Source organism: Myotis davidii, unplaced genomic scaffold (genome assembly GCF_000327345.1).
Source record: "Myotis davidii unplaced genomic scaffold, ASM32734v1 scaffold306, whole genome shotgun sequence".
NCBI classification, from domain to species: domain Eukaryota; kingdom Metazoa; phylum Chordata; class Mammalia; order Chiroptera; family Vespertilionidae; genus Myotis; species Myotis davidii.
Genome location: NW_006296631.1, coordinates 20,694 through 31,718, shown reverse-complemented (window position 1 = coordinate 31,718; position 11,025 = coordinate 20,694). Strand labels below are relative to the sequence as shown.

At 58.3% G+C, this 11,025-nt stretch overlaps 1 protein-coding gene across 1 annotated transcript in view; it reads right to left on the bottom strand.

Moving 5' to 3' along the window:
* JAK3 (Janus kinase 3) overlaps nt 1–9,973 on the bottom strand; it is a 13,255-nt gene extending 3,282 nt beyond the window's left edge. The window contains 20 exon segments of the mRNA XM_015569576.1: nt 174–381; nt 491–586; nt 1,099–1,288; nt 1,360–1,499; nt 2,105–2,255; nt 2,353–2,504; nt 2,583–2,715; nt 3,868–4,011; nt 4,165–4,344; nt 4,893–5,024; nt 5,273–5,400; nt 5,958–6,144; nt 6,380–6,491; nt 6,899–7,056; nt 7,147–7,269; nt 7,865–8,159; nt 8,559–8,704; nt 8,878–8,989; nt 9,234–9,342; nt 9,754–9,973. Coding sequence (XP_015425062.1) covers nt 174–381; nt 491–586; nt 1,099–1,288; nt 1,360–1,499; nt 2,105–2,255; nt 2,353–2,504; nt 2,583–2,715; nt 3,868–4,011; nt 4,165–4,344; nt 4,893–5,024; nt 5,273–5,400; nt 5,958–6,144; nt 6,380–6,491; nt 6,899–7,056; nt 7,147–7,269; nt 7,865–8,159; nt 8,559–8,704; nt 8,878–8,989; nt 9,234–9,342; nt 9,754–9,937 — 3,080 coding nt within the window. The 5' untranslated portion in view covers nt 9,938–9,973.
* Between the last annotated feature and the right edge of the window lie 1,052 nt (nt 9,974–11,025).

The following is an 11,025-nucleotide window of genomic DNA, read 5'->3' as shown; positions in this document are numbered from 1 at the left end:
AGAACAGTGGGAGGAAGGGAGGGGCCCGGATGGTGGAGAGGAGAAGCTGGGACCAGGGCGGGGCTCAGGGTGCAGCTGCAGCTGTGGGCGGGGCCAGCACCCTGGGAGGAGGGGCGTGGCCTGGGAGGGAAAGGACTGGGGGAAGAGGGGCGAGTTGAGGCGGGGTTTCCCACCAGAAGATGGGACTTTGGCCCGGTTCCCGGACAACGTAATAGTCTTTGTCCAGCGGCAGCAGCTTGGCAAGGCCGAAGTCAGCGATCTTGACGTGCGTCTCACTCTCCACCAGGATGTTCCGCGCTGCCAGGTCGCGGTGCACACAGCGGCGGGAGCCCAGGTACTCCATGCCCTGCCGGCGGACATGGGGTCCAGACCCCAGGATGACTCAGCAGGGCACTCTCACCCCCACCCCAGCCTGACCTGGATCCAGATCCCAAGCCTAACCCCACTGCCCCATCCTACACTCCAGTCCTGACCTTAGCCCCAACTCAACCCCACCTCCAACCAGACCTGGACTGGTGCCGCTGCAGGAAGTCGCGCAGGCAGCCGCTGGGCAGGTACTCCATGACCAGCCGCAGGCTCTGGCGGCCTAGGAGGCAGGGAGGCAGGGCGGCGGGAGGAGTCACCAGGGGCCCAGCCCTTGTCTACCCCCTTCCCCGTGCTTCCTCCTGTCCCGAGTGGGACCCTGGGTTCTTCCTGGACTCAGTATTGCTTTCTATAAAACTAGAGGCCAGGTGCACAAAATGCAGCGGCTGCATCGGCTGCCCGGGCTTGGACCGGAACCGGGTCTAATTAGCACATTACGCTTTTATTATTATCGATGGGAAGGCAACAACACTTATTGCTGATGTCTCTTGAGTACTTTGCACCATATATACTGATGCATTGACACCTCAGAATGACCCGTTTTTCCGGTGGGAATATTGAAACTCAGAAAAATCACCCGTCCGCGGTCAGCCCCTGGGACAGGGCGGGAAGTGAGAGCCCAGAATAAATAACAGTGTCCACGGCACCTACTGGTGTTCGCAGACTACCCCAAAGTGGCACTGCAGGGTGGTGAGGAAGTGGGATGCAAAGAGCGCCCATTGGGGCGGGGTGCACCTGGGCCGTAGCTGACGCCGCGGTACTTGACAATGAAGTCGCTGTGCAGGGCTTTGAGGATCTGGATCTCCCGCTGGAAGTCCCTCTGCTGGTCTGGCCCGCTGTGCTGCAGCTGCTTCACAGCCACCAGGGCCCCCGTGTTGTCTCCCAGTGGGTCGTAGCGGCACAGTTCCACACTGCCAAAGTTGCCCTGAGGGAGAGCAGGGCTGGTGTCCACGTGCCTGGGTGCCACCCTGCCCACCCCAGCCCAGCCCACCTCACCTTGCCCAGCTGTGAAATGTACTTGAGGTGTCTCTCCTCAAAGATGGTAGGGTCCTGGCAGGCGTAGAGCTGGGCGCCATTCCACAGCCCGTCATGGGGCGCCAGGGCACCAGGGGTGGGGTCCGAGAGGAGCTCATAATCTGGGGGCCATACACAGTGAGTGGTCTGAACCTGATCTGCTATGTGACCTCAATCTGCATGCAGACCCCTTCTGTGCACATGGCCACCATGAGCCAAAGGGTACTTTGTGGGGCTGAAGTAGTGCCCTCAGGGCCCAGGCAGGTCCCTCAGGCAGGGCACACCCTGTGCCACTACACGTGGCTATGGGTATTGAAGGGCCCTTCCAGACTCCACTGCTGTGAGCTGTGGTCACATGATTGAGCTCAGACTGATGGGGGAGATGCACTCTGCACACCTTCAGGCCTGGCACATGGAAACCTAGAATGGGACCCTCCAAACTCTTTCTCTTAACTACAGAGGATCCAACAGAGACCTGAGGCCCTGGGATGGGTGGAGCCACCAAAGAAGAGGTGCCTGTTGACCTGGACATTGAATGAGAGCTAAACACCCATCGTGTTCAGCCTAGAGCTCAGGTGCTGTTTGTTACAGCTGCTATCAAACTGACCATTACAGCTGACTGTTACAGGACCGACACTCCAATCTTTCTAGGCACACAGATTGGGCTCTGCTCCCACTGGGCCCAGTACCACATGCAGGTCCTCCCACCCCGCGGCCCAAGGAGCACCTGATGTAATGAGGTTGTTCAGGTCACGGATGACAGCGCGAAAGGGGGGCCTGTGGCCTGGCTCGTAGGCCATGCACTGTTGGATCAGCAGGGCCAGCTCCATCCACTTAGGGGCAGGCAGCTGCTGCCGGTCCTCATAAAACTGGAGCTTCTGAGGATGGAAGGAGGCGCTAGGCACCCTGGTGCCCCCTCAGGAGCCCTTCCCGGACCCACATGACCTCCCCCCGCTGTCAAAGGGGAACTCTGACCTTGGCGGGCTCCAGGGTACTGATGGGCATCGTGACACCACTGAACACCTCCCAGACTGTGGCGCCGAAGCCCCACTTGTCAGCTTCCAAGCTAAGTGTCCGGGCCTCCTGGAGACATTCAGGGGCCACCCAGGGGATCCTGTCAGTGAGCACTGTGGGGGCGGAGATGGCACCAAGGGTCACTGCCTTGCCCCACGAGGCCCCTCCTGCCTCCAGCCCTCCGCACTTACTCTCCAGGCTTAGCACAGTGGGGCTGACACCGGGATCACTCAGCTTGATGAAGGGCAGGCTCCCATCAGCCCCCTCTCGAGCCAGGAGCACCTTCCGGGCTGAGACGTTGCCATGCGGAAGGCCTTTGTCCTCCTAAGCGGGCCGGGCATAAGGAGATGCCGGGAGGGTTTGATGCGTGAATATGCTGGCTGCTGACTGCCACGCGCCCTGCAAAGCCCCCCTGGGGCTGCTCAGACCACAGAATCTTCCCTAGAATACTGGCAGCCTGACTGGCCTCCTCTAGTCTACCCGCTATTACGATCCCCCTCACTTCTCGAAAACTGCTCTCCCACCCTGTGGCTGGCTCCCCATTGGCTTCAGGATAAAGACAAAGGTCCGCCCTGACCGGTTTGTGTAAAGATCAATAAAATATATATATTTTTAAAACGACAAAGGTCCTCAGCCTGGAGTTCGAGGCCTCTGGAAGTCCAGCCCTTCTGCATTCCCCAGTGGGAGATGTGCAGGAGGCAGCTGATTGATGTTTCTCTCTCATCGATGTTTCTGACTCTCTGTCTCTCTCCCTTCCTCTCTGTGAAAATCAATAAAATATATATATATTTTTAAAAGACAAAGGTCCTCAGCCTGGCGTTCGAGGCCTTTTGAAGTCCAGCCCTTCTGCATTCTTCCCATGAGCTCGCACCGCCCCCCCCCCGTCTCCTGCCAAGCGAATGAAATGATGCACCCCGACATGAAACGTACCCTCTTCGCTGCAAGGCCTCCGCCCAGGCTGTTCTCTCAGCCTGACACGCTCTCCTTGCTTTCTCCTCATGGTGAGCTCCAGCTCAACCTTCCAGGCCCCGGCTCTTGGGGAAGACTTCCCCTGGCCCTGCCCCATGGCTCACTGCTCCCCGGTGTCTCCCACCCACCATCCCCTTCCCGTAGATACCTTCAGTGTTTCCTTATCTTCCGTCTGAGAGGGCCGTTGAGCCTGTCCGGGTGCCATCCCGTAACCTCTCAGTTTGGAGTTGCATTTCCCTGATGACCAATGAGGTTGAGCATCTTTTCCTGTGGACAGGCTCCGCCTCAGGAGTCACCACACTCTGTGCTGACTGTTCCCTCCCCGGCTCCTCCATCCTCACCCTGCTCACCTCTCCGCCTCCCCTCCCGCTCTCAGAACTCTCTGCCTGAACTGCCTGGAAGGTTCTGAACTCTCTCTGTATCTCACATCTAGCCCTTTGCGTATTTGGTGTCTTCTGCCTAGAACACCCCTCTTCTCTCTCTTCCCTAATTCCTACCGATCCTCACCGCCCCAGAACCGTTGCCTGATCTCCAGGCCGTGTCGGCGGTCTCTGGCCACTGCGGGTGCCCTGCGCTGTCCCCATCGCACACGATCATGTCACCTTGCCAGCCTGTCCCGTTCTCGGCTGTGCACCCAACTCCTGGGGTGAGCTAAACGGGTGGGATGGAGGGTGGATAGGCAGTGTAGCCCTGACAAGTTGCAGAAGGTAGTCAGTGAAGTGACGTTGGAACCAGGTCCGGCTTGAGAGTGTTCTGGGGCTGGTATTGGTGGAAGCCTGGAGGGCAACTGAGGGGCACATGTACAGCCATGGGCCCTGTGTGTGTATTTCTAATGCTGCCATGGAGAGGCTCAGTGAGGCGGTGGGGTGAGGAGAAGGGTGGGGCACAGGGTGTCTTACTGTCTCCGGCCATGCACACGCCATGAAGCAACACGAGATGCTGATACGACACTTGGCTCATCAAACTCGCTGCTTCCAGGAATGACTGGGGAGGTCAGGAGGGAGAGAAGATGCATGGGTTCCTCTCACTCCAGGATCCGACCAGAGGCCCCAAACTTGCAGCTCGCAAACCTGCCTTGGGAGGAGACCTGGCCCCAACTTTTTCTGGGCCTGGGTCCCACTGTGAGTGGACACCGCACGGTATATCATAATTTTCTGACGGCGGCTGGAAGTGGGCACTGCGGTCTACCTCGAGTCTCTCACAGGTAAGTGGGAGATTTGGGGGTTAAGCAAGGCCTAGCCCCTCTGATGCCTCCATCGGCACCACCCCTGTCCTTTGCACACTCCTCTCTAGCCCACGGGCCTCCTCACTGTTCCTCAAATGTGCCACGCTCAGTGCTGCCTCAGGACCCTTGCCCTGGCTAGTGCATTCTTTCCATTTGCATCGGCCATGGAAAGAATGCTCCCCAGCTCTTCTGTACTTCATCATTTGGAGATGCTGTGCCTACATTTCTGTGTCTTTAAATGCCTCTGATTCCATGACCCTCTCTCCAGCCAGCCCTGACCCCAAAGGCCTGGTCCCCACCCGCTCACCTCCATGCAGTGCTTATGCTTAGCATCCAGCACTTTGAGCAGCACCTCCGTCTCCCGAGGCTCCCCGTCCACAGTCTCGTGGCGACAGCCCCGGTAAATCTTGGTGAAGGATCCATGACCCAGGTTCTCACACTGGAGGGTGAGGGAACAACAGGAGAGGCCAGTGAGGGCACTCCTGTGGGATTCCGACCTCCCCCACGCCCCGTCCTGCCCTCTGGCCTGAGCAAGCACAGGCACTGGTCCCATTTTACAGATGAGGAAGCAGAAGCACAGAGAGGTTCCATCACATGCCTGAGGCCACACAGCAGAGGTGGATGCAGACCAGGTCTCTGGACTCCAGCTGAGGTCCCCATCCACCCCTGTTTCCTGAGGCTCCTTACCCACTCCAGGCTGTCAGCGGCGATCTTGTGAAATGTCATCTGACTCAGCTGGCATCCCGAGTGGGGCAGAACAGGGGATGATGTGGGTGGACTGCAACCTCTCCGGACCACAATCAGGTTGGACTTTTCTACAAGGAGGGGGTGGAGAGAGAAAAACCAGAGGTCAGAGGTAAAAGACCCTCAAAGGTTTGCTCACTTCCTGTCTTAGTTTGGAGTCGCCCCAGAAAGCCGGCCCTGAGATGAGGACTCCGGGGCACAGGGTTCACTCGAAAGGAGACTGCAGGTAGCCCCTGGGTGAGGGGTTGGGGAGTGAAACAGAGAGGGAAGGAACCTGCGGGGGGTGCCAATGAGCAACCAGAGCTATGGTCAACCGGGTCTTAGGATTGCCCCGGGCTCTGGGAGACTCAGCCCTCACACCACAGAGCTGCCCCATCACAGGGGTTTGTCTGAGAGTGAAATTCACCCAGAGGGAAGGGCAAAAGATGAAGGGGGAGTGAGTGCTAGTGGCATCCCTCCATCAGATTCTGGGTTCAGCTGAAGGCAGGAATCTACCCCACAGGCCAATGAACCCACTTTTTTTCCCTAAAGCACTTGCATTTTCTGCCACTTGCCACCCAAGAGCTGTGACAAACAGAAGAGCATGGCCCCAGATGACTCCTCAGCTCAAAGGAGAGGGCGGGCTCACCTTTGGGCCTAGGGGTGCAGCAGAAGGTGAGGTTCAGAGCAACCCCGTCTACATGCAGACCACCGTCCCAGCAGGCCGCCAGGAGCTCTCGGAGACTGCTATGGGGTCGGCCAAGGCCAGCCAGGGAGAAGGTTCCTGTGGGGTCGCGCCGGATGAGGCAGCCCTTGTAATCGGGGCCCAGCGGGGTCTGCAAGGAGGAGTGGTCCCTGAGTGGGAGTAGGCCACCCTGCTCGCTCTCTCCCTCTTCCTTGAGCACTACAGCACTCCAAGCCTTTGCACATGCTGTTTCCCTCCACTGGGAATGTCTTTCCCCTTCCCTTCTTCAGGAAGCAAATGCTCACACATCTTTCAGGTCTCCACTCAAATCTCACCTCCTCCAGGAAGCCCTCCCTGACCTCCTGGGTCCTAGCCCGTGGACTAACCTGGACACACACAGTGAGGAGGAAGCTGTCGAAATCCTGGGGGCTGCGGCGGAGAACGTAGGAGCCAGGAAGGGAGCCTCCAGTCTTGAGCTTGTTGATGGCAAAATCCAGGCTTGAGGAAAGGTGGAAGGGAACCAAGATTGCAAGACAAAGAGATGGAGGCAGAGAAACCAAGCCAGGCCTGGTTTCTAACTCTGGTCTCTCTGAGGCCCTGGGATCCTCACCAGGTAACCTTCCCTCCCTCCCCCGTATGGAAAATGGGCCAAATGATGAGTTTCTGTCTAAGCGATTAAACAAGAAAAAATGGCCTGGGACCCCAGGCGTCAGAGGGAGGGACATGGTTGCCGGGGCAGCAAGAGACCCCAGCCTCTTTGAGTGCTGACTATGCACCAGCTGCTGTCCAGCACTTGACCCCTCACCCAGGGCTCCTGGACACTGAGGCACCAAGAAGGGGAGTGACCAGGGTTGGACCCAAGTGGAACAGGCTACCCAGGGCGGGTAAGGAAGGCCGGTCTTTACGTGATGGGGCCGTGGCACTGCTGGGCCACCTCCTCCAGCAGCCGCGGCGGCGCCACCTCCTTGCAGAAGTAGTGCTGGGAGTCCGTGGTCAGTCGGAAGTAGCCGTCCACGAGCGCCACGAAGGACAAGGAGGCTGGCAGCCCCGGGAACTCAGCCTCCTGCGAGGGGCCGAGGGGCCAAGGGCCGTGTTAGCGCCTGTTGTGGTCCCCGCTCTCGGGGAAGTCTGAAGAGGGGCGTCCAGCACCCACCAGGATCTGGTTGTCTGTCCTGGTGATTGTGACCAGGCGATGCTCCCCAGCTGGGCCAACGCGCGGGGCCTGCTTGATGCTGATGTCCACGATTTCTGGGAAGTCGCAGAAAGGCTGGAAGACCTGGGAGGGAGGCGGGGCCTGAGGGCGGGAGTCCGCTTTCTCGGAGCCCCCAAACGCTCTTGGAAGCCTGAACCCCACCAGTCCACACAATGAATCCCGCAGCTCGCAGCCGGGCCCAGTCCATGCCTTTCCCACCTCGCCCCTGCCAAGCCCCCCCTTCAACTAATCACACCCCTCTCGACCCCTGCCCTGCCCATCCCCAAATTTCCCCCACCCGACCGACCCCTGCCAAAACCCTCCTCCATCTCAGTGGGAACCTTCCCTGAGCCCCTCCCTTGCTGAGCTCCACTTGATTTCCCCGCCTCTCAGTCCAGTCGGAAGCCCCACCTCCTCTCTTAGTCCCGCCTCCTCCCTGTACCATCGGTTCGCTCCACCCAACCAGCTCCCTCCCTCTCAGCCCCGCCCATTCTTATTCCCGCCTCCTCGCTCAGCCCCGCCTCCTCACTCAGCCCCGGCCCTCACTCTGCTAGCCACTACCTGAGCCCTCCCAGTCTCTCCCCAGAGTCGGCCCCGCCCCCAAGAGCCCTGCCCCTCTCCCTCCCCTCCCACATAGGCCCCGCCCCCGCCGTTGGCCCCGCCCAGATTCTGCGGGCACCTCCTGTGCTCCTGGACTCCAGGCGATGCCGCTACTACCAGCCACGCGGAGCAGCCCCTTCGCCTCTTGACCACCAGCCGACCCAGGGAGGCCCACGACGAAGGTCTCCGTGGCCCTCGCCAGGTCCAGTCTCTCCAGGTCCATGATGTACTTGGCCATGAGTGAGTGTCTGTCAGCCTGGCAGGTGGCCACGCGGAGCAGGGCCTGGCGCACCCTCCTCCGGATGCGCCTCCGCGTAACGAAGCTCAGGCCCTGGATCAGGTCGCGCAGGCCCGGGGGCAGGCAGGTCTTGTAGCTGTGAGTGGGGGGCGTGGACTCTCAGTGTGGGAACGAGTCCCGGCAGGGACTGGCAGGGACACACACCACCCAGGCTGTGTGAGGGGCCCTCGTGTGGCCTGTCTGTAGGCATGGGGACACACTCAGGGGCGTGCATGGGAGCAGGGCCTCAGTGTGGTGAAGGTCATTGGGGCCCACAGGACAGACAGGGACACGGGCAGGCCTTCGGGGGCAGGAGGCAGGGCCCTGGAGCCGCAGTGGGGCATGGGACTGGATCGAGGCCTGGGTCATCACATGGACACACTGCAGGCTTGTAGGTAGGGAGCCTTATGGGGTTCCTGAGTTCTGGGAGGCCCTGGTGGGGCCATGTGTGCGCACTCCGAGCTAGCAGCGGGGCACAGAGCCTGGAGGCCCTCACCTGACGGTCTTCAGCAGATCCTCGGGCTGCTGGGCCTGCTCACAGGCCATCCGGGCCAAGTCCAGCACAGCCAGGCTGAGACACTCGCCCTGCTCCTTGAGGCTGAGGCCCACCGGAAGGCGGCCACTCACCAGGTCATTGCGGTGCTGGGAGCCGGTGATAGACCGACTGTGAGCCCTGAGGTTGTCCTGTGGCCCCCATCCCCCGCCCCTGGGCTGACCCCCATCCCTGGGTTGCCACAGGGAGGATCAGCCAAGGCCACCCCTGAGGTGGCTCTGCAGACCCCCAACCCTGGGCCAGGCCCCACACAGACCCCTACCTGAGCAAATAGGTATTCCAGGACTGGCAGGTCAAGGATGGCGCTGGCCAAGTCCTTTCGAAGCCCGAAGCGGTGACACGTCTCTAGCCCAAACCAGTTGGGGAAGTAAAAGCTGTGTAGGGGAGGGGAGAACCCTAGAGTGTGGGGTATTGGGGGGGAGAGGGAGGTAGAGGACTGTGCTAAGACCTCACAGAGCCCAGGGTGTGCCAATGAATTGCTGTGTGACCTTGGGCAAGCCACCTACCCTCTCTGGTCTCAGTTTCCACATCTGTAAAATGGACAGTGATCACACCCTTCCGGGAGCGCTCATTGTGAAGTACAGGGAAATGATACATTGTAGGATCACTGTTTCAAACTCCCATTTCCTAAGCCCTCAGGGCATGGCATCCTGCAAAGGGGGGGGGGGCGGTGGTGAGGGGTCCTCCAGGGCCAGAGCAAAGAGGGAGTGGTACACGGGCAGGATGCCTGAGGGGAGGCCCTTGTCAGCTCCCTCCTGGTCTCCGCCTGTCCTCTGCGGCCCCCCAAACAGTGCACCGGGCTCTCTGGCACCTTCAGCTATGACACTGCTCCACCCCTGCTCACACACACTCCAGAGCTCCCATTGCCCTCAGGAGAGAAGCCACTCCCCATCTTCTCAGGGCTCTCTCCCCATCTCCCCAGGGTATCTGTCTCCCCTGTACTCTTTACCTGGAGGATGATCAGCTGTTTTCCCTCCTGTGCTATCACATGCCATTCCCTCCTCCCTTACCAAACTCCTATTCATCCCGCAAAGCCTCAGTTCCCATGCTGACTCAGGCTGGCAGCTATTCTAGCTCCCAATCCGGGCCCCTCACTCCTACCCATCCCTCTGACCCCACATTTTAAGGGCCCACTCACCACTGGCCTTAGCAGCCCGAACACACAGCTCTTCAGCCGAGTGGTCCCCAAACGAAAAGGTTAGGCGCTGAGGGGGCCCAGGACCCCGAGAGGGCAGCAGCACATGCAGGGCACCAGCCTCAGAAGACGAGAGGCTGTAAGAGCGCTCGGGGATCAGGGGTGTCTCTTCACCGGGAGGCGCCATAAGTGCAGCTGCCTGGACAGAGAGGGGCAGGCCCTGAGTTCTGGGCAGAGGGCCAAGACGACATAGAGTAAAACCTTGATATTACAGACTAGTTGGGCAAGGCGGGGGTCCATTAAAGCCAAGAGCCCATTCTATAATAAAGTGGCTTTTCTGAATGTGTATGTTAAAAAATTGACAAATTAGTTCGTTTACCTGTTTTTTACTTATGTAGACACATTTGTGTGACTAAAATTAAGTATGTGTGGCCCTGGCCGGTGTGGCTCAGTGGTTGAGCATTGATCTATGAACCAGGAGGTCATGGTTGGATTCCGGTCAGGGCACATGCCTGGGTTGTGGGCTGATCAATGATTCTCTCTCAACATTGATGTTTTTATCTCTCTCCCTCTTCCTTCCTCTCTGAAATCAATACAAATATATATTTTAAAAGTCAAGTATGTAGGAACAGTTTAATTTCACAGAAAATTTTCTATGTCTATTACTGTAATTTTAAGTTTATACTGAATAGGTCTAGTAAATGCACGCACTCACCAGCCACAGAGAGTAAACAGTGCACAGGGCTGGGTGTGGCTCAGTGCACATTGGAACACGGGCCTCTGCAGAAAGTCACACCAATGGACACAGAACCAGTTGCGTGATGGGTGACCACGTGCTAATCGCTCCGGAACATTGTTTAGGAGCGGTGACTCTTGGACTTAAATATGTAAACTATAGTTGTAGATATGTAATATTTATTTCTGTTGGCGAAATTATTAGTGTTTTTTCCCAACATATGGCCTATTCGCTAAAATTTGTTAAAAATAACAATGAATTGCCCTAGCTGGTTTGGCTCAGTGGCTAGAGCATCGGCCCGTGGACTAAAGGGTCTGGGGTTTGATTCCAGTCAAGGGTATGTACCTTGGTTGCTGGCTTGATCCCGGCCCTGGTCGGGGCTCCTGGGTCTCTCACATCGATGTTTCACTCCCTGTGTCTCTTCCCATCCCTTCCACTCTCTCTAAAAATCAATGGGAAAATATTTTCAGGTGATAATTAAGCAAAAATAATAAAATAACAGTGAATTAATAACAAAAAAAACCCTCTGTTAATTTAAT